The 22387-nt window shown below is 33.7% G+C and overlaps 6 protein-coding genes and 1 non-coding gene across 10 annotated transcripts; 4 read left to right on the top strand and 3 right to left on the bottom strand.

Moving 5' to 3' along the window:
- The first annotated feature begins 406 nt into the window (after window positions 1–406).
- On the top strand, window positions 407–1608 carry epsilonCOP (coatomer subunit epsilon). The gene is made up of 4 exons (XM_066398988.1): window positions 407–615; window positions 666–1112; window positions 1159–1383; window positions 1437–1608. The coding sequence occupies exons 1-4, from the start codon at window positions 514–516 to the stop codon at window positions 1569–1571; spliced, it is 909 nt and encodes a 302-aa protein (XP_066255085.1). The 5' UTR covers window positions 407–513; the 3' UTR covers window positions 1572–1608.
- A 390-nt stretch (window positions 1609–1998) lies between these two features.
- On the bottom strand, window positions 1999–4904 carry LOC136414785 (carbohydrate sulfotransferase 4-like). The gene is made up of 7 exons (XM_066398978.1): window positions 4472–4904; window positions 4148–4414; window positions 3939–4089; window positions 3685–3879; window positions 3451–3630; window positions 3306–3393; window positions 1999–3247 (listed from the first exon to the last, which is right to left on the bottom strand). Exons 1-7 carry the CDS (start codon window positions 4536–4538, stop codon window positions 3020–3022), a joined length of 1176 nt encoding a protein of 391 aa, XP_066255075.1. The 5' UTR covers window positions 4539–4904; the 3' UTR covers window positions 1999–3019.
- Window positions 4905–5095: 191 nt separating this feature from the next.
- Window positions 5096–6423, top strand: bigmax (helix-loop-helix-leucine zipper transcription factor bigmax). Of its 2 annotated transcripts, none has more exons than XM_066394993.1 (4): window positions 5096–5270; window positions 5697–5855; window positions 5925–6145; window positions 6201–6423. In XM_066394993.1, the coding sequence occupies exons 1-4, from the start codon at window positions 5210–5212 to the stop codon at window positions 6372–6374; spliced, it is 615 nt and encodes a 204-aa protein (XP_066251090.1). In that variant the 5' UTR covers window positions 5096–5209; the 3' UTR covers window positions 6375–6423. The 2 variants fall into 2 exon arrangements, with proteins under 2 accessions (XP_066251090.1, XP_066251098.1); XM_066395001.1 differs by having other exon boundaries at window positions 5139–5275.
- A 468-nt stretch (window positions 6424–6891) lies between these two features.
- Window positions 6892–6964, bottom strand: TRNAK-CUU (transfer RNA lysine (anticodon CUU)). The gene has a single exon. It is a non-coding gene; the product is annotated as a tRNA-Lys (tRNA).
- Window positions 6965–7476: 512 nt separating this feature from the next.
- Mms19 (MMS19 nucleotide excision repair protein) lies at window positions 7477–11047 on the top strand. The gene is made up of 12 exons (XM_066398939.1): window positions 7477–7647; window positions 7701–7903; window positions 7968–8145; window positions 8274–8479; window positions 8527–8670; window positions 8722–9587; window positions 9646–10010; window positions 10065–10207; window positions 10256–10362; window positions 10413–10554; window positions 10603–10773; window positions 10829–11047. The coding sequence occupies exons 1-12, from the start codon at window positions 7527–7529 to the stop codon at window positions 11015–11017; spliced, it is 2835 nt and encodes a 944-aa protein (XP_066255036.1). The 5' UTR covers window positions 7477–7526; the 3' UTR covers window positions 11018–11047.
- A 12-nt stretch (window positions 11048–11059) lies between these two features.
- On the bottom strand, window positions 11060–19324 carry LOC136414763 (armadillo-like helical domain-containing protein 3). 2 transcript variants are annotated; one of them, XR_010752563.1, is made up of 8 exons: window positions 18753–19324; window positions 18267–18705; window positions 17995–18216; window positions 17724–17944; window positions 17313–17672; window positions 17032–17260; window positions 11790–16976; window positions 11060–11579 (listed from the first exon to the last, which is right to left on the bottom strand). XR_010752563.1 is itself a non-coding variant. In XM_066398950.1 (7 exons), the coding sequence occupies exons 1-7, from the start codon at window positions 19183–19185 to the stop codon at window positions 16844–16846; spliced, it is 2037 nt and encodes a 678-aa protein (XP_066255047.1). In that variant the 5' UTR covers window positions 19186–19324; the 3' UTR covers window positions 11060–16843. The 2 variants fall into 2 exon arrangements, 1 of the variants encoding a protein (XP_066255047.1); XM_066398950.1 differs by having other exon boundaries at window positions 11060–16976.
- A 306-nt stretch (window positions 19325–19630) lies between these two features.
- Window positions 19631–22231, top strand: mRNA-cap (mRNA-capping-enzyme). Of its 2 annotated transcripts, XM_066396538.1 has the most exons (3): window positions 19631–19772; window positions 19825–20551; window positions 20916–22231. In XM_066396538.1, the coding sequence occupies exons 2-3, from the start codon at window positions 19939–19941 to the stop codon at window positions 22094–22096; spliced, it is 1794 nt and encodes a 597-aa protein (XP_066252635.1). In that variant the 5' UTR covers window positions 19631–19772; window positions 19825–19938; the 3' UTR covers window positions 22097–22231. The 2 variants fall into 2 exon arrangements, with proteins under 2 accessions (XP_066252635.1, XP_066252644.1); XM_066396547.1 differs by lacking the exon at window positions 19631–19772 and having other exon boundaries at window positions 19820–20551.
- Window positions 22232–22387: the final 156 nt, after the last annotated feature.

The following is a 22387-nucleotide window of genomic DNA, read 5'->3' as shown; positions in this document are numbered from 1 at the left end:
AGAAGCACAAACTAATATCATACAGAAACGAATTTTCACAGAACCTTATTACACCAGAAAAAAATGATGTTAAAATAAATTGGGACAGTATAAATAAATCTAGATACTAATATTGCAGAAAAAATATATACATACAGGGTGTCCATTTCTGAAGCCCAATCACGAATATCTAGGTAACCGTAAAAGATACTAGGTCGGTTAAATTGGAGCAAAGTTACGCAATTTAGAATTGGAAACTGCAATTTTCAAATTTGAAAAATACCGGGAACTCCAAATTTAAAATATTACACACTATCTATCTATCTTTGTCAGCTCTTACCTCCTAAAAAAAGATAAGTCATTATTCATCAGTGACTAACTTAATCTGAACTGTCATTGCGTTACTCTGTTGACACTATCAACTTCACTTTCTATTCTGACGTTTATTTGTTTAAGTTTACGTGTAGTGTTTATAATTAATTAAAATAATTATTGTTTTATTAACATATAATTGATCAGCAGTATTGGTACATTATGGCCCCTCAGCAGGAAATAGACGAGTTGTTCGACGTCAAAAACTACTTTTATATAGGCAATTACCAGCAATGTATCAATGAGGCTGCCAAAGTTCGAAAGGTACCATTGTCCACCAGTCTTTTACACTCTTTTCAAGCAAAACCTTTCAGCCCTCAACCCCCGAAATTGCTGTCCAACGCGATGTCTTTACCTACCGCTCCTACATAGCGCAAAACAAATTTCTAGTAGTCTTGGATGAGATCCATGGGGCTTCACCTGGCGAAGTGCAGCCTTTGAGACTTCTAGCCGAATACTTGCACTCTAGATCGAACAGGGCTTCGGTTTTAGACCAGTTAAACTTGAAGATTGATACTACCTCCCATAATGAGACTCTGGTTTTGGTAGCTGCAACTATATTTATTCAAGAGGGCAATTTGGATGGGGCTTACAGGTATCTTCATGCCTCAGAAAGCTTGGAATCAATGGCTTTTATTGTGAATGTACTGCTGTCCCTGGACAGGGTTGATTTGGCTTTAAAGAAATTAAAGGAAATGCAGGAGAAAGATGATGATGCTACGTTGACTCAATTAGCACAGGCCTGGGTTCATACTGCAATGGTAAGAATTGTAATTTTTATTTTAAGAGACTTTAATTGTGACTTAGGGAGGTGACAAATTGCAAGATGCATATTATATTTACCAAGAATTGGTGGACAAATATGGGTCTACTCCTTTGCTGTTAAATGGTCAGGCAGTAACCTTTATAGGGCAAGGGAAGTATGATGAGGCAGAAGCAGCATTGCAGGAAGCTTTGGAGAGGGATTCTAATAATGCAGAGGTGTTGATTAACATGATTGCCTTGCATAGACATTTGGAAAAAGGCCCTGAAGTAAATGTGTAAAGTCAGTTGATGTACTTGCAACTAAAGGTTTGATTTTGCAGATTGGCAATCGGTATTTGTCACAGTTAAAAGATGCTCATCCTGATCATGCATTCATTAAAGATTTGAAGCAAAAAGAGATGGAGTTTGAGCGAATTTGTCAACAATATAGTCCGTCAAATGCAGGAGCAGTTTAATTAAATTGAAAGTATTTAATAAATAATGTTCATATTATTAGTATTTTATTGCATGGTGCTATTTCTCCTATTCAGATTTGAGCTTCTAAGGACTAAAAAGAAAAAAATAAAACCATTTAAATTGTTTCTTGGAATCAAACATATTTATTAGCACAAGAGTAAGATATTTGGAAAATCACACCAAAGAAAGCCTTAGGAGAAGTATTATTTATATTACCAAAAGCCTTAGTCATAATTATTTTACTTTTTTTAGATGTAGAAGGAATGACATCATAGAAATTACTTGACTGTCTGTATTTTTAAGTCAAACTGAGAGAAGACATTGTAAAATTCCTGTTTGACTCTATATAACCACTTATAGAAGATTTTTACAGTATTAAAGAATTTGAGGAGCTACGTCTGGGGTTGGAGGAATCGAAATGAAACATTAAACTTGTTAACAGTTTTATTGAAATGCGTAAAAAGTTCTATTATAATACGTGTTGTGTGTAACTGGTGACCTCAACATATACATACGCCAGCGGAATTATTGAGTACTATAAGTGAACATAATTAAGACTAAATAAATCGGATTACGACAGCTCAATCCGTTACTAAAATATTATGGGTGCTATAACACACCTAAATAATAATTAAATAAATTAAGGAATGACGGTCAATGTATTTGAATTATGGAGCGGCAAGATATAGCACAATAAAACTTTAATAAATGCTTTCAAAAATTAATCAATTAACTAATGAGAATCAAAGAATTCAGAGTATACGTTTACTGGAATGAAAATATGTTGTAAACTTCGCTTACGTAAAGCTATGAAATCTTGAAATAATATCTTCTGGATATACATAACTGATCAACACTTCCCAACATAAATTAATAAAAACTTTAATAATTATTACAATATGCATATATAATGGGAAAACCCTGAAATAAGAAAGAAATTGAAAATAAATAAATAATGCTAAAATGACTAGATAGCTTTTTAGATTATAAAACATTGCAGCTTCAAAGTGCTCAACGTGACAGAATAGGTAAGTCAATAAGTGTGAGGGAATTGAGATTTAGTGCAAAATCTAGTAGCACTGAAACTTAAAAAAATAAACTCTTCATATAAACTCTTTTTTAACTTTTAAAAAGGGTTTTGCAATATCTTGAACAATCTTATTTTCAACTGAAACAAAAACGCCACAATATGGCAACACTGCTTAGCCTCTAATTACTACCTATAGCTGGAGGATTTTGTGACAAAAGAACAGGGCCTTGTTGCCAATTTCCCCAAGGAGTGAGTAAGGCGCGAAACACCTTATTGTAAACGATACGGCTTGAATAATGAATATTGAAAAGTTGCAGAAACAATTTACTAAATTAATCAAAAGTCACAGCTGAAATATTGCCCGAGTAAGGCCTTAAATTGCCTCGTTTCTATTACTCAATTGCACTCGCGAGTCTATTATTTAATATCGTAGCTAGTGAGGGGAAAAAAGTCTTTTAAATTTGAGCTTTCCGTCCTAACGTAACCCCACAGTTTCATGGCCTCTCTGCACGTGTCCTCAATCACTTGAACCTCCGTATAATTTAAATCATTTTTCCAATGAAATGGGGCATTTTTTGAATCTCGATAAGTACTGGATACACCTCCTACATCCACGGTCGTATGTGAGGCCAGAAAATCCTTCACCTAAATTTTATTATTCTTTACTCCAAATGGAAAAGAAATAGACTCAAAAAGAATCTACCTGAGGATGTAGGGGAAGACCTATAAATTTAAATATATCCTGGGTTAGTTGATATGGACTGAGTGAGAGATCCTCATAGCGAATTGCCCTGGAATTCAAGGCAATAGTGCAATGTAATGTATTTTATTAGAAGTGAAATTTTTACCTAAACTGGGATGGGTAAAGTTGCATGAGTCGAATAGCTGCACTATAATCAGATACCATGTCTGAACAAAGATAACTCGGTTGATCACAGTCAGGTTCGCCCGGGCACCAATCCCGGTGCCTGCGGGACTGTAAAGTGGCCCGAGGGTCTCTTATCAACAATATTATTTTTAGGTTAAGTCTAAAATTTAGAAGAAGTAACAGAGAAGTTTTTTTTACATTATAAAATTCATACAGTTTATCTTCTAATAACTCTTCAGCGAGTTTCAACCTCAATCTGACAGTCTTCATGGACTGAAAGGGAAACAATTTACAAAACCTATTCAAAAATTCCGGCTGCCAACAGTAATCTGGATATGCTTCACATTGGCTCCATAGCCGCTTATTATGTGTAAATAAGTATATATGGGACATACCAAACTCTAAATATCTAAAAATTATCAAAAAAATAAAAAAGTTAAAATATCTGAAATAAAGACATTTACTTACCTATGTAAATCTGTATAATCACAGTTGAGCAAACTCTTTAAAACATTAATAGCAGAATCTGCATAAGGCGGCCCTCTTATTTGAACAATTCCATAATCCAGTAAAGGTTCATAATGATAATAGTTACCAGGCAATGCATTCAAAATATCACCTTGAAATATCCAAAAAACGTTCATAATTCAATGGTTTGTTACTAGGAATTAAAATACCTAAAAATGTAGATCCAGACCTCCAAGTAGTAACAATTAAAGTTCTAACAGGCTGCCCTTTGGTGTCTAATGTAAAATTACTCAGCGATAAATTGCCGGGCAGCTTATAGCTATACAATTCTCTCCTCAGTCTATACCTTTGAGTCTTTAAAATTTGATCAATAGATATGTGCTCATCTGAAATTGACTCAGGCTCATCAATTTCTATTGCTTGAAAGGATGGAGGCCTTGATCTGATGACTGGTGATGACTCCTTTTGACTAAAGGCTAAGAGATAAATATTTAGTATTTCCGTATTTGATAAACTAATAAGTAATCACAAACCTATAAGGAGTAAACAGACTAGAGCCACAAGAATGATTCCATAGAATTCCTTCCTATGAGGAGCCATAACTGCATTTGGTTCAATGCCAACTAAGGAGACATATTCTAATAAGGCTTAATTACCTGCACAAACATTTCTGCAACAATGTACTAAATTTGAATAGTGAAAATTATTGTTTATACTTATATTTGAAGCCTTGAATTACAATAACTAATAACGATTTATATCTGCAGCATTCGAGATTCACCGCTTATTTCGTCTAAATAAACCTTGACACCTTGTTGGAACTACATTTTTAATGCTTGATAAAGATTGGTAATTTATTACTAAAGCCGTAATCGATTTCCATTATAACGATCTGTTTCAGAATAAATTAAAATTCAAATATAATTTTATTGCAGACTAAAGGAAAAATATTGTTGACGTTTAAAGTTTTTCCGGGGGAAGAGGAAAATGACATTTTTTTGTCATATGTGACTTGGACAGCGGAGTTTTAATTTTTTTAGGAGTGTTTGGAATTACTTTTTATCTCATTCTTGATTGTGTAGCAACAAAAACAGGAGTGAGATGGAATGCTGCTAGGTCTTTAAATGTGTCAGTGCACACAGTGTAGTAGCGGTACCATAGATTCCGTGCAATCAGCTTTTTAATTGTATTGGTATTTGTTCGTTTAATTATTATTTACAAATTAGCAATTAATTTGATTCTTATGTGTATAGTGAATTTAGGCGAAAATCATGTCTCATGAACAACTTGGATATCATTCCAAAAGGAATTCCATAGCTAGCAACAACTCTGGTAAGGTAACATAAAGTGAAATATAAGGAATTCTGTAAATTTCAGGAGTAATGGAATAACATCATAAACTAAGATCAAAGTGCAAGAAATACTGATTTCTATTATTTATTTATTGAACTCCGTTTAAATTTCTGAAGAGAATCTCAGCAATGTAAAGATCACCGTAAACATAGTACAATTTCAAGATTTACCACTCACCATTGGGGTCAGAGACATCTCAAATAACTGTCAGTTTAATGAGAAACTAATTTCTCCCTGTCGAATTACTTAACTAAATCTATGATTTTTTCCATGTGGCAGTCTCCCAAATGTTTCAGATTTATTAGTGCTATATAGCATACCCTTCCAAGGGCATTTTACTAATCTCTTATCCTTATTTGACGACCTTTCACTTTATTCAATAAAACTCCCTTTTCTGCCTTGCAGATGATGATGATATGGAATCCAGACATGCCTCCATTAGCTATAAGGAAAGACGGCGAGAGGCCCACACTCAAGCTGAACAAAAGCGTCGTGACGCCATCAAAAAAGGTTATGATACACTGCAAGAACTAGTGCCTACTTGCCAACAAACTGATGTGTCAGGTATTCTAGACTTATCTCACTACTTTGCCATATTACTACAATATTATCCTGTATTACTACAAACCTCAGGATACAAATTGAGCAAGGCCACTGTGCTCCAGAGGTCAATTGACTACATTCAATATTTGCAACAGCAGAAAAAGAAGCAAGAAGAAGAGAGAAATGCCTTGCGGAAGGAAGTTATAGCACTTCGTATCATGCAAACAAATTATGAACAAATTGTGAAGGCCCAGCAGTTGCAGCCTGGACATACTGAGACCCCTGTTTCTGATGAGGTCAAATTTTCAGTGGTGAGTTGAACATGGAAGGAACAGTGACAAGTTTTGATTTTTGTATTTTCTACAGTTTCAGACAATTATAGACCAGCTATTTCTAACCTTTAGCACTGTGTCTGTTAGCAATTTTTCTGAGCTTTCAGCCGGCGTTTTTAGCTGGTTAGAAGAGTATTGCAAACCTCAGACATTGAAAGATACAGTGTATCTAGTACTTAATCGGCATCATAATCAAATGCGAGGATGATTAATAGAGAAATAATGATGGGTACAAATATAGAATAGTTTTAATTGGGTAGTAAAAAATTGAAAATTAAGATATATATTTAAGCACTATACAAGTTTATATTTTCAATGAATTTTATATGAAAGCAAACATAATATATAGGAGTGATATTAGTTAAGGGCAATTGTAATATTTTACCAGATAGATCAAAGCATCAATGTTATATACCTTTCATACATTTTAATTAATTTTAACATTCCTACCATCCCCAATTATTAATTTAAGTAATTTTGATTAACTAGGAAGTATTTTGCATATACTTTGCTTTGCAACTTGCAGCATCGTTCTTAATTTTTAACTGCTATCTTTATTACCAATGTAATAACGTTATGTGTTCCTTTACTATCTATATAAATTACAAAAATATATTATCTTCATTAGTTATTACATTTTTTTTGTGGAGGTTTTATATGTGACGTATTGTGTAAGTATGACATTAATTCAATTAAATACGAATTTTAAAGAAATAAAAAAATCACGCCCAACGTGGGGCTCGAACCCACGACCCTGAGATTAAGAGTCTCATGCTCTACCGACTGAGCTAGCCGGGCTGATAAACTTAAGGGTAGAATGGCATATTTCTTCAGCAACCATTTCTAATTTATAAGAAAATAGATTGTATGCAACTATCAATATATTCTATACACATAAGTCAGATGGATAATTTTTTTTTACTTTAAAAAAATGTGTTTACGCAGGTTATTTGATCGAGTACTTAATATATAATATAGTAATAAGAGTAAGCCTAATTTGGCTAATGTGTTGAATATCAAACGTACGTCTATTTATTATGAAACAATTACTCTCTGGCGCATTCTTAATTTCACTAGTTACATTCATTCAACAAATTAAAAGTTTATCTACATTTTTTACATCTGTAAATGTTTATAAATGCGATAGTAGTTCTGCTTTTTAGACGCAGATGACAGTGATAATGAAAAAATTGAGGTTAGGTTATACCTGTCAAATTGAAATAATGTGTGCTTTTCCTAAAAAATTCGTATTTATCTCGTTTTTTCTTCATTATGTTCATCTGTTACCATTAATTTTTTAAGAGTTTGATTTCCAAGATATTTTCGATCTCCAAAAACCCGATATAACCTACACAGTATAATGGAGAACGATGCAGAATTCCCATATTTGCACCAGAAAGTCTTGAAAAGTTTACTAGAAAATGGTATAGACCCAAGCTTAGATCAGCGATATGTTGAAACGGCAAAGCAGATAGCAAAGGGTAACACAATAGCAACTTATCACACTTGAAGCCAACTGTATGCAAATTTCTAGATATTTCATGTCATAAACTAACATTCTTACAATTATTTGAAAAATTGAATTATCTGCTTCTTAGTGTCGCTCCAGAGAATCGACGCATGGGGGTGTTAATTGTTGGTGAAACCCTATGTTCTATAGCAAATGATTTTCTAAGCCCCCATGAATTAATGGTAATAGCTCAATATTTTTGTGAGAAGCTTAAAGATCATCATGAGGTAATGTTTTGGTCACCACCAAACCCAAAAAAATAAAAGTGAAATAAATGTCTTTAAATTTTAGGTTGCTGCATCAAGTTTTAAGGGTTTGCGAGTCCTAATAAATGCAAATACCCCAGATGAGTCAATAGTGTTATTATTATCCACACTCTTTAATCATGTTCCTTGTCAACAGCAAGTTCGAGCTGACAGGTTAATGATTTATCAAATTTTGGAAGCTGTAGTTAAGAATCGGATTGCTGGTAAGTAAATGTGCTTCTCCATATATTGTAAAAGTCTTTTAGGCCTACATTTTGTAACCAATTAAATGTGATTTTAACTACATATAGCTGTAACTTTGTTACTAGTATTAACTAAATGTATGTTTCAGTCGTAAATACAATGGCTATTGACTTTGCTTATGGAGTAATTAGCTTGATAGATGGGGAAAGGGATCCTACAAATTTAGACTTTCTGTTTTGCTGGATTCCTAGCTTTCTCAAAATTGCCACTCTAGGGCATTTAACTGAGGAAATGTTTGAAGTATTGTCTTGCTATTTCCCAGTAGATTTCAAACCTTCTCAGCATGATAAACATGTGAGTTTTAATTAGAAAAAAAATTCATTAAAAAGCAAACATTTCAGAAAATATCTAGAGAATCTTTAGCAGATGCTCTGTGTAACTCCCTGACATGTCTCTCAGATTTTGGTCCAATGGGCATCCCTTTAGCTTTAGAAAAATTGGACTCAACATTAAACACTGCAATAGAAGATTCACTTGACCTCTTGGTAAAATCTCTTATTTCTAATTGAACTGTACCCTATCTAGATACCTTTCAGAAAAGTGGCTGTCAAAACTATGAGGTCAGCATCTATAACAACCACTCAATTGAGCTTTGGACTATGTTGCAAAATAAAATTTTCTATTCATCAGATGAAGCTATTAAAAGCAGATGTCTAGAAACATTGAGAGTTATCATCAATAAGCTTTCTCAAGGAGATATAAAGGCCTTTGAAAGCACAATTTTAGATATAATAGACATGCTAAAGTTCAATTTGCTACCTGATTCAAAAGTTTATCAGCAAAGTGCAGATTTTTTGATAAATGTAGCAAAAGGCAGTAAGGTATCTTCTATCCTTGTAGCCAAAAAAGTCTGCCCCCTGTTGGAGAATTTATTCAAAATTAGCAATAATGATAAGCAAAAGGCTATTACTTTACATTGCTTTGTAGACTTTGTTAAGGCTGTAATACAACAAGATCCACAGACAAATTTAAATGAATTTGAAGAAATTGCAAATTGTCCCATTTTGTGTTCTCAAGCCATTGAAAGCAGGGATAATGATTTAGTTATTGAAGGTTTTAGTGGGTTCAATGCACTGGCTCAAAGTTTACCAGATAGTATACGAGATCCATTCCTGCATGTTCTACAGAAGATTTTAGTAGTAGCTCTGGATAAGAGTGTTAAACTGGAAGTGTTTAAAGTTTTCAGAAAAATGGCCTTGTTGTATCCTGAGCAGGTTAAATTGAAGGTGTTGTATACAAGTGAAATAGACAATTGCGCAGCTGTTGATACATATCTGGAGAGTCTAGGAAGTTTAGTAGGACTTCCATATTTTGAGGATTATTTAGCAAACATTTTCTTAGGCTACATCAGAAAAGACCTTGATATCTCTAGCGTGGCTTTAAAGCATTTGAACAAACTTTGGTAGTTAGTTTGATGAATTTGGGATGACTAAGAATTTTCCTTTTTGTTTATTATATAGGTGCAAATCTCTAGCCACCAGTATGCTGAAGGACTTGTTAATTAAATTCATGGAATACTTGCAACAAATAGACAATAATCAAGCCCTAACCGAAACTTTCTTGAAGGATGTTAAAATCACTTTAGAGAATATAATCAGGGCTCCAACTGTGCCACTCAAGCAATGGCCATATCAAATTAGATTTCTCAATCCAAATATCTCTGTGATTGTGTTATGTTCTATAATAATGCCATTGCCACAAGATGAGGTCGAAATTCATGCAAATATAGATGTGATTATTGGAAAAATTAGTAATGAAAACTTACAAATTACAAGAAATTCTTTGGCAGAAACTGTAGGGACAGTTTTCAATAAAATGCCAGATGGTGAGTTTAGAAGTGATTTTCTTGATTGGCAAAGATTATTTTAGTTTTTTACAGAGCAGAAGCTAACAAGAGATGCACTTTTAATCAAAAATAGTCTCGCGTCGCTAGATAAGGATATGCAAGTATCTTTAATTTCGTGGTCAGCGAAGGGTTTGCTTACGAGGAATCATTCGACTGCTTGGGAATTTGTGGATATGGTAAAGCTATTTGTTTTAAGTGAATTTTTATGTAGAAAAAAATTTCAGTTAATTAATAATTTACATGGCGAAAGCATGGATGCAGCCAAAGGATTTAGGATCATTATGAATGACAATGATGGAGTCTTATCCAAAGAGAATAACTGTAAAATTGTGTAGGTCTCCTTGAAGAAAATTTGCAGTGATATCAAGTTTATTCTTTTAGGCCTTTTTATAAACATAAAGTAATTAATTACTGTGCCAATAAGTTCAACGATATTTTAGACGTTAATGAAGCCCATTTGAGTGCTATAGGGTACCTGATTGAAAAAGCGCCAAAAGCGGTCATTATAACCTCGTTTAAAAAGGTACAAACTTAAATAATTTAACTAACTATAATTTAATTTTTCAAGTAGATTTTCAGATTAATTTTGTTTTGCCTAGAAGGTAGCAAGGATCCTCAAATTTTACTAACTATTTTAGAACGAATAACTGAATTACTCGCCAGTGGTGAGTCGGTAATTCAGGGTAGCTTGGAAGATATCTTAACAAGGGTTTTAAATTTGACTTCATTTGAGGCTTCAATGGTACTATAATAAAAACTCTTTCTAGAAATCTTTTAACTAAATTATTGAATTATAGGTTGTTCGGATAGCTGCTATTAAGTTACTGAAAACAGTGGTTTCAACTTCTAAAGTATACTTACTTCTGCCTCACAAAACGGACGTTATAAAGCGACTAGGAAAGAATGTAGATGATAAAAAGCGACTAGTTAGGCGGGAAGCTATGGAATGTAGATCTATGTGGTACCTATTGGATGCTCCTATCTAAACGTTTTTGTGTCAGTAAAGAACATTAATAAAATTATTGGTGTAAATATATAAAATACTTTTATTTATACAGTATAACTTCAATCAAGAATTAAACGTTCCAGCTGAATATTTTCTTGGGCAAAAGTTCTGAAGGAAGGTACAGTATCACATACAATATTATTGCTAAGCAACTAATAGGCCTATTATAACGAAAAACTAATTACAACAAATAATTATTTGCACCACAAGGGAGGAAAATGCTATTTTTATTCCTGCAAATAATTTGGGGCTTAAAGCGAAAGGGTTTCAACATTTAAACGACTAAACAGCACTTTTCTCCAGAGGTGTGCATATAATTTTATTCTATGACGAATGTTCAGTTTTTTAAAAAAAGAAGCAGGTATTATGTTTACCTGTTTATGATAAGTTTGGGAGAAAATACTTTTACTCCCTAGGGAGCTTACACAAATACTTTTGCTCTCTAGTTAGAAATGTACTTTCCTCCTTTGGAAGCAAAAATTCTGTTTTTCCCCCTAATGAGGGAGGAAAGTTTTTGTGAATTTCTATTTTCTATTAAAGTCCTAGAAAAAAAAACTCTTTTATTGTCCAATTGAAACTTTAAGCAGGAAAATTTTTCATTTGCAGTTCATACAAAAAAAAAATGGGGTCGTGGTAAGCAGGGTTCGGAAAAACTCATTCATTAGTCACTCGGTGAGATGTGAGTTATACAATAAATTTCAGTTTATCACTTGAACAAAACTTGAACAAAATAAAATGTAACTCACACTTACCCATAGGTCACTCATCGGTTGTTCATGAGTGACTCATCCAATGAAAACTAATCGAAACTCGAAACAAAATCGAATTGATATTTGCCGACGCGACAACAACGGACTGTTTGTGGCGATAGGTGAATATGTGAGTTTTCATAAAGAAATTATTAGGTTGTGTAGTATGAAATGAGTAGATTCTTGAAATGCCACATTCAACTGCAAATAACTTCACTCTAAATCTATATTTGGACTTGACTTTTTTATGTGGAAAAGGCACATTCTTCCTCTTTCGATCAGAGTTTAAAGTGTTAAAAATTATTGAAAACTTTTATTTTTATAAACATTTTTGTGCAGCCATGCAAAATAGTGAAATTCGTGTGTTAATGAAATATGAGTTCCACCGTGGAACCACAACAGCTCAGACGGCTCGCAATATTAATGATGTGTTTGGTACTGAAGTCACTTCACAGCAAACAGTATCTCGTTGGTTCATGAAATTTCGTTCTGGCAATTTTGACCTAACAAATGAACCACGTGGACGACCTGAAACTCAAGTGGATAACGATTATCTGAAAGCCGTGGTGGAAGCGAATCCACGTCAAAGTGCAAGCGAATTATCGTTAGTATTCAGTGTAACCAAAAAAACAATATTAACTCATTTGGCTGAAATTGGTAAGGTGAAAAAGCTGGACAAGTGGGTACCGCATGAGTTGAGCGACATACAGAAAGAACGACGTCTCGAAGCTTGTGTTTCTTTGTTGTGCCGGTATAATAACGATCCATTTTTGAATCGGATTGTTACTTGCGATGAAAAATGGATCCTATATGACAATACCAGATGTTCATCGCAGTGGTTGGATCAAGATGAACCACCAAAACATTGTGCGAAAAAAAATCTTCATCAAAAGAAGCTTATGGTGTCCGTTTGGTGGTCCAACGCAGGTGTCATCCATCACAGCTTCATGAAACCTGGTGAATCGATTACGGCTGATGTCTACTGCCGACAACTGACCGAAATGATGAGGCAACTGACGGTTAAGCAGCCAAGATTAGTCAATCGAAGCGCACCGCTATTGTTGCACGACAACGCTCGGCCACACACCGCACAAGTCACCTTGGCCAAGCTACAGGAGTTGGAATTGGAAACTCTTCGTCATCCACCGTATTCACCCGACTTAGCACCCACTGATTACCACTTCTTTCAAAATTTGGATAACTTCTTGGTAGGGAAAACATTCAACTCCGACGAGGCTGTCAAAGCTGCCTTCCAAGAGTTTATCGACTCCCGGCCTGCAGGCTTTTACAGCAGGGGAATCAATGAACTTCCCGTTAAATGGCAGAAGTGTATTGATAATGGTGGTGCATATTTCGATTGACAATAAAAACATTTCATATGAAAAAAAAATGACTAAAGTTTCAATTCAATTCTACTCATTTCATACTACACGACCTAATAATACAGGGTTTCTTATCAATTCATTTAAGGTAAGTGTAAAAAAAACATGTTGTCTCATAGTGTTGTAACTTATCCTTGGGCATATGCAGTACGTCACAGGCACCTGCTGGTGTCCCATTACACGTTACTAAATTTGTACTAGTCAAAATAGATCATTTGTGGTAAAAGATAAAGGTCTATTTATCATCTCGTCTAAAAATATATATGGAGGTGCGAAGAGAATGATTAAGGGATGCAAGCATGAGAAAAATGTGAAAGGTATGGTATCAGTTCTTTGGAAGAAAAACAGATGCACACGGGGTGACTCCCACGTATCGTATGGGGGATTCATTCGATTCCCGATTCTAACGAAATAAAAAAGTGCTACCTAGACTTGTGTTTTGTATTTCTACATAATAATAACTTTCTGACATTTGTTATGAATCAACTTGTAATTGTGTGTCTAAGTATATTTGGAATTCTATTCTCACTTAAATTTTTATTGCACGTTAAACAAGTTGAAATGTTAGTTTATTTGCAAAAGCTTGCATATTGGGTAAAAATGAGGTTCTTCAATTGCTGGCTTGTTTTAGGCATTATATAATATTTATTTGTAGTCACTAATTTTTCACTATGTCAAAACGAATTAACAGATCAAAGCGTGTTTCAGCACTAATATGCATTAGATATCTACAGAGTGATTCACAACTTATCTATCAAATTTTAGGGATACGTTTGTCATGAAAAACTAAGTCGATTTTGTAAGAAAAATGTTTGGAAAGTCCTTAAAAATTTTTCGGAAAAAATTGTTAAAGTTTAATCATTGTATAACTGGACGATTGTAATGTTTACGTTTTTCTGCAGAATTCCTTTTAGGTTTATCGACTTTATGTATAATTTATAGTTAGGTCTCTCATGTGTCAATGGTTGGGAAATAAAGACATGGGTGATCCAACTTAAGAGTAACAATGTATAATGCCAAAATTGCTTACACATATAAGCTCGCTTCTTTTATTTCGGATGAAACAAAAGTACCCCTAAGTCGGATCACCCATGTCTTCAGCTCCCAACCATTGACACGTGGGGGACCCAACTGTAAATTATACGTAAGGTTGATGAACCTAAAAGGGATTCTGCAGAAAAACGGGAACTTTACAGTCGTCCAGTTATACAATGGTTAAACTTTAAGGATTTTCCAAAAATTTTTCTTATAAAATCGACTTAGTTTTTCATGACAAACGTATCCCTAAAATTTGATAGATAAGTTGTGAATCACCCTGTAGATATCTAATGCATATTAGTGCTGAAACACGCTTTGATCTGTTAGTTCGTTTTGACATAGTGAAAAATTAGTGACTATAAATAAATATTACATAATGCCTAAAACAAATCAGCAATTGAAGAACCTCATTTTTACACAATATGCAAGCTTTTGCAAATAAACTAACATTTCAACTTGTTTAACGTGCAATAAAAATTTAAGTGAGAATAGAATTCCAAATATACTTAGACACACAATTACAAGTTGATTCATAACAAAAACTTAATTGAAATTTGTGAAAATGGACGTGAAAATAGTGAAACTGTTTCAAAATTGCCAACTGTGAGAAAAAAAAATTAGAAAATGGACCACAGAAACTTTATAAAGTGTTGTGTTGGTTTAGTGACTGTAAAAAACATTCCATTTCGGATTTTAAACAACCAAGATTTTTTAAAGAAAATAATTGCTCCATATAAAGAAATATTTAATGTCCATATTAATTCAAAAAATATAGGTGCGTTTATTGAGAAGTTAGTTGACAATATTAAAAACAAAATAATTGAACGGACTCGGTCGAATAGTTTCCTTAAAATTAGACATTGCTTCCCGAATGGAAAAGATCATATTAGGAATTCAATATATTAAAGACGATAAAATTTACATTAATACTATTGGTAAGGGTATAACATAAAAGTTGCTTCATAAATTTAAATTAAGTTTTTTTTATGCATGATGCACATTAACAAGCGACATACAGTCCAATTTTTAAAAAACGAAATTTTACCGTGTTTGCAGATATATAAAATTGATATCAAGCAAATATATTGCACCATTACTGATAATGGCAGCAACGTCATCAAAGCCTCTAAATTTCTTCGAGAACTGCAGGAAGAATCTATTTTAGAAATAGATTTGAGAAGATGAAAGTGAAATTTTTAATGAAGAAATTTAAAATGAACTTGAAAATAATGAAAATATTCAAAATATACTTTCCAACCTAGAGTCGATATTATCTATTGTACAATGTGCAGCACATACTCTGCAACTATTGGCTTATGATATAATTAAAACGATACAGAAATTACTGAAGTAGAAATATCATTAAAAAAATTAGAACGAGTGTTCGATCAGCAGATATTCAAGTTAAGATGCCTACATTAGACAACGCTACATGGTGGAATTCTACATTCAACATGATAAATTCCTTGCTGGAACTACGAAATTATATTACAGAAAATCTAGACGATATTGCAGTAAATTAGAATTTCGTTCAAGAATTCGTAGATTCGTTTAAACATTTAATGGAGTGTTCTATTAAATTGTAGCAAGAACAATATGTGATCGGAGACTTTTACTGCGATTAGTTAAGTCGTGAATAAGAGTTGTCAGAAATTTAACATTTAAATAATTATGCCAGTTTACTTTATAATGCCATGAAGTGAAGAAAACAAAAATTATTTGACAATGTAGCATTTTTAGTTGCATTATATCTAAATCCACGATTTAATTTTCAACGGTCAGCTTTGCTTTTGGATGAACAAAAAGATAGGACCGTTTCTCACTTGCTTGCAACCTAATTACTTAATTTTGATTTTACAACGAGAACCCAATGCTGATGACAGTTTAAATGTTTCAAACGATTCGTTTTCTCTTCCATCGATATCTACTGGAAAAGATACGAAATATTCAAAACTGAAGAAGCATATTTAACAAAATATGATGTTGCAGAAAAGTACATAGTCCACTCGGACACATAAGTAAAAATTGATTTTGTTGTCTGAAGAAAAAATCCAAGAACTGGACATCAATCTTATTACTTACTGGAAAAAATTTGAACATACTGATAAGGACTTGTATTGTCTTTCCAGGACGGTACTAACAGTTCCTGCTTCACAAGTTTCTGTAGAAAGAGCTTTTAATGTTTTAACAACAATTTTGACTAAATTATGGTCCAATTTATCTAAAAAATCTTTATCAAATATTTTATTAACAAAACTCAATTTTGATTTATTAGAACTTTAACATTTTGACGTTAATATAGATTTAGTTTAGTACAAAATGTTAAGATAAAATAAAAATTTTAAATATATATTTTTTTGTATTTTGAATTTTTTTTTATTGGTCAGAAACTTGTGAACATAACTCGACTCCTCAAAAATTAGACATTACTTTCTGAATGTTGGTAAGTGTTTATTGGTGAGTGAACTACTCATGAATGTGAGTAAAAATAAAAGTGAGTATTTCGTATAACTCATGAACATGAGTTAAAAATCTCAAACTCATGAGTGACTCATTAGTGAATTATTCCGAACCCTGATAGTAAGTGAAAATAAAGAAATTATAGTTCATCTATAACAGATAAACTGAAAGTTAATGTTAAAGAGTCGGGTAATCGTTGGCGATATTTGCAAAGTTCAAAAGAGCACAGCTAAAATTGCTTCTAGTGTCGTTTAATATACTTTTCACCATTCCAGTGAAAAACCCTGTGTAATACGGTTTTTCTGTATATCTATAAGAAAAACTTTCATGTACTCACTGCAATAGTTGCTCAGAGCAAAACTTACGTCTCATAATGATCCAGCAAGTCTTGTAGCTTCAACGTTAGACTGTCATAGTTTTTCTTTACAATATCCAAAATTTGTTCTTCAGTGGGAGTAGACAAATTATTAGTGGCCAACCATTGCTCGATTTTCGGGTTAAAGTGCTTAATAATTGCTTGAACGTTAAATAAGGCGTTATTAAGTTTCAAAGCATCTTCCTTGAAGTCTCCTTCCCCCATTGAATATCTTAGAGCTTCAAAATTTCCTATTTAAATTTACACTAACACAAAACGCTTAACTCTTACCCATTGAATAAACATTGTCAAAAACCTGATGCATCCTAATAATTTCATAATACAACTCATCGTAACTTCCAGGAGTTGGCAAAAAATTGTCCCCATAAGTAATGAAAAAATTAAGAATATTTACAACTTTAATGGACAAATCAAAAATATTCATTTTCTTTCCTAAGTAATTCTCATTTTGTAAAATGAACCTCAACAAAGATATTAATGCAGTCCATAAATCCTTCCAAACATAATGAACCCTGATTCTACATTTCTTCTGATAACACAATATTCTTTGAATTATCCCAATACACAAAACATATAATTCCAATGGGAATTTCTTCATCATATGACTGAGCATGAATTCCACCAGTAAGTCTATAAAATATTCATTTCTTTACCTATTAAAAAGCTGAATTAAATTCTCACCTAATAAAGTACAAACTAAAGATTGACTAGACATAGTTTTATCATTAGACACCTTGCGGTGCCTCATGGGCAGTCGATGAAGCCTCACTTTAAAGGCTAAACTAACATCATGCATTAAAGAATTTGCATATTGGTCCTCAGATATGCAGCCTAAGATTAAGAAACACAATTTCACAGTGTTGGCTCCTGGCTCAGTCTTTGTGTCTTGCATTACAATGGAACTGAATTAAAAAAATGAGTATGGACAATTAAAATAGAATCAGTAACTTACCAATACTGAAAAAATGAAACTAATAAGTTTGAAGGCTGAGAATTAATATCAAAATTCATGGGCATATTTGATAAATCAGATAAGCCCTGCACATTATTATGTAATGTGTTGTTTGGTGAAGGGGGACTGCTTGTATCTGTTTGAGTTTGTGCTAAAGTTGTTATAAAATTTCTGTTCAAATGCACTGCTTCATAAAATGCCAGTATCAGGGCATTATTGGCTCTGCAAAATTAGGAACATAATAGAACCCTCAAGCGTCAATTAAACTCTACCTAATTTGTTGATTCCTATAACCACCCTCTTCTGATATAAACATACTGCCAACTATGTTAGTTAATGAAGAAAACCAACTGGAATTCTGATTTTCCATGTGTTCAATATTATACTGATTACAGAATTCTGTTAACGAAGCAGTGATTACTTGACCATATCCATTTAAGGCTAACTCATCATCCAGTATTGATAGTTTTACCACATAGGGATTGGTGGCATCATACTTTCTATAGTTCACTAGCAATGTTATAATGAGCACTACATCATAGCCATGCTTTTGTCTTGTAGGGACATCAGACAATAGTTTAATGAGGCAATCAAATAAGGAGGACATTATTATGTATTCAATTAAAGTGTTTTGACTAAGATTGTAAGTGCCTATTATTAGGATTATAACTAGTTTCAGACAAAGCCCCTTGATGGGATCATTATATTCACCTAAAATTTTGCTGTAAGCTTATTACTTTCTTAAAAACTCCACTTACCTTCCAGAAAACACTGGCAATAATCTAATAGTTTCTGAATATTTACTGCATAGTTATCGAAACTAGATAAAAACTCTATGGCTTGAAGACTTGACTCCTGATCCCCTAATCTTTTGAAAACACCATGAAGAAACCCGCATAATGTTTGCAATCCATAAGCAGCCCTAATGCTTGTATTGTCAGCAAGGATTTTAACACATTGAGTAAACAATTCACTTAGGTTTGATTTGGCTGATTGCAACTGTTCAGGGGTGAATTTCAGAATTTCCGTTTCCAGTATTGTTAATTTGGGCTTTAAGAGGAAGAAATCCTCCCAGAATTGGGGGTTTCCTCCTCCGATTTCTTCCCCTTTTAGAATAGTTTCGTAGATTTGGACCACCTTCTCTTTAAATTGGCGCTTCGAGCCGCTACCGCTCCGCTTTCTCGAAGTCATAGTTGGGCCCCAATGGTAAAGGAAACGTGCCTATTCTCTTATCAGTCAGTTGATGTAGATAGTGATTTGAATTGAAATTTATTGTTGTTTTACGACTTTTATTTGAAAAAAATTAGTTATGACGTATGCCGCGTTTTGACACTTCTATTGATATAGTGAGGTTATAATTGTGTTAATGTGTCAAGTCTAGGAATTTTGCTCGTAAGTATCTCATAATTGTTTACTCAGATATTCTCTGTCTACAATGTAGACAACTAAATGAATTTAGTGTATTTTGAAGTTTTTTGCGATATAAATCTATAATGTGACAATGATTTGATATTGTTAAATAGAGCTTTAAATATATAAGCAACGTTTTAATTTTGGTGCAAAGAATGTAATCATTAATTAGGATGCAGTGATGCCATAACCTCAATAATGACAATCCCCACTTTGTCAAAATAAGTGCCCCAAATGCAGTTTCAGATTTGTTCTGAAACATTTCTCATTTGCGCCCCTCGTTGGACGTTTGAAGGCGTCTATTCTCTTATAAAAAGCATTAGTGCATTTTAATGTTCCTGGAAGTTCTATAATCCTTCATAACTCAGGTAAGTACATTTCCAGCAATTTCTCACCCATTCTAATATTGTCATGTTACAGTGAACTTAAAATGCTTGACACCATCTACATCAGATATTTGCCAAGCACCAGGGTGTAAGCAGTTAAGCCTTACCACTAATTTAGCAATTCTGTGATAATTTCTAAGATAGCAGAATGAGTGGTTCTAGGCAAAACCCTGGACCAATTCCCAAAAGATGGTTACATTGCCCTAGAAAGGCAGATCAACTGATAGTAAATAAGTTCATGCCCCTCAAAACCCCTCTTAGTCCGCACTATGATAGTCAGGTACCAGCAGAGTGCAGATTTCATCCAAAAATGTTTTTCGACATTTGTAAGGCAAAGAGAATAAAAATCGGTTTATGGATAGATCTGACCAACACTAATAGATTTTATGATAAGGCTGAAATTGAAAATTATGGTTGTCGATATATCAAACTACAATGCAAAGGGCATGGAGAGACCCCTTCTAGAGAGCAAACAAACATTTTTATCCAGGTGGTGGATAAATTCATATCAAAAAATCCATTAGAAATGATTGCAGTACATTGCACTCATGGATTTAACAGAACTGGGTTTTTGATTGTTAGTTATTTGGTGGAGAAAATGGACTATTGTGTGGATGTTGCCATACAGGCATTTGCAGATGCTAGACCTGTAGGGATTTACAAACAAGATTATTTGGATGAGCTGTATAATCGATATGAAGAGATTGAGGACAGTCCACCTGCTCCAAATTTACCTGATTGGTGTTTGGAAAGTGATGATGGTATGTGTAAAGTTCAATTTGACTTTATAATGTCAAAACAGATATGATCTCTCAGAAATTAGACAAACATTTTACAAAATCCTTTAATGTGAATTTATATTCAGTAAGCAAAAATAGGGGCGTTGTGAAGAAGGAGAGAGAATAAACTTGTTTTATGATATTTTGACAAATTCTATTGTTTTGAGACATCATGCCCTGCAAGCTTCTATTTAAAATAAAACATTTACCATATAATTAATATTTTTATAATTTATCATTCAAATCCAGAAAAATTCAGTATCAAAGAATAGTGTTCAATAAACAGGAAAAATTTACCTGTTTTTATAAAATTTGTAAGCCTTATTTTTTGTAAATAATTTTTTAGGTCCTAATGACAATAATCAACATGATGATTTCCTGGAAGCATCAACCTCCTTTGAATCTGAGAACCCAAATGGCAATTCTCACATTCCCAAAACCAGACGCAATAGAAACGCTACGAAAGAATTCATGACTGGTGTGCCAGGGGTGCATTTCTTCGATGAGCAGCCCAAAGCCTTCTATCTTCAGAAAAAAGTCCAGGTTATGTGTGAGTGGAAAACCAAAGATTTCCCTGGCTGCCAGCCCGTATCAATGGACAAGAAAAATATTGAGTTACTCCATGATAAACCTTACAGGGTGTCCTGGAAAGCTGATGGAGTGAGATACATGATGCTCATTGATGGAGAGGATGAAGTGTATTTCTTTGACCGAAATCACTCAGTTTTTAAAGTTGACGGTCTCAGATTTGTCCATCGCAAAGATTTGAGAAGACACTTATGCGGCACTTTATTGGATGGTGAAATGGTAATAGATAAAGTGGATGGTGAAGATATACCACGTTATCTCGCGTATGATATCATTAAATTCGAGAGTCAGGATGTAGGCAAAATGCCGTTTTATCCGACAAGGCTCCAATGCTTGGAATTGGAGATAATCAAGCCTCGATATGCTGCAATGGAACAATCACTAATCAACAAAGCCCATGAACCTTTCAGTGTCAGAAAGAAGGATTTTTGGCCTATCACCCAAGCTGCTAGTCTGTTAGGAGAAAAATTCGCCAAAAGTCTCAGTCACGAACCGGATGGGTTAATTTTTCAACCCTCAAAGGACCCATACGTCGCAGGAAGATGCGACCACGTCCTCAAATGGAAGCCTTTAGAGATGAATTCCGTGGACTTTAGGCTGAAAATTGAGATGAAAGGGGGCGCGGGGATAGTTCCTGAAAAGCTAGCCGCTCTCTACGTGGGTCAGATGGACTCGGCGTTTGCCAAAATGAAGTACACAAAAGCTCTAAAAGACTTGGACGGGAAAATTATCGAGTGCAAGTTCGAGAACAGTCAGTGGAAATACATGAGGGTAAGGACTGATAAAACGTATCCTAACAGCTACAATACGGCGACAGCTGTATGTGCTAGTATATCGGACCCGGTAACAAAGGATTACTTAATTGATTATATTGAACGTTGTCGATATAATGAAGATGCCGACATGATGCCTCCGCCCATGAAGAAGATTAAGCGGTGATCGAAGATCTAGATAGTTGAATGTTTTAATATTTATTTTATATCTAATTAATTTAATAAGGGACGAGTTCGGGCTTCATGTTTGTATTACGATTATGAAGTATTTCATTGAAAGAAAAAATAAAACTTTCGTTTTGTTCGCGTGTTTTGATTTGAATGACATTGGTAATTATTTAAGGCAGCATGTGATTTACGATTAAAAAAGAAAATTACAATGTTCATTTGCTAAAAGATCAAGAAAAGTTCTCTCATCGTCAATTATTCCCTATTTGACCGTGTATTATCTTTGTTT

The sequence above is a fragment of the Euwallacea similis genome, chromosome 1 (assembly GCF_039881205.1).
Source record: "Euwallacea similis isolate ESF13 chromosome 1, ESF131.1, whole genome shotgun sequence".
NCBI lineage: Eukaryota > Metazoa > Arthropoda > Insecta > Coleoptera > Curculionidae > Euwallacea > Euwallacea similis.
Note: the sequence above shows the minus strand (reverse complement) of the source record. Positions and strands in the feature narration are given on the sequence as shown.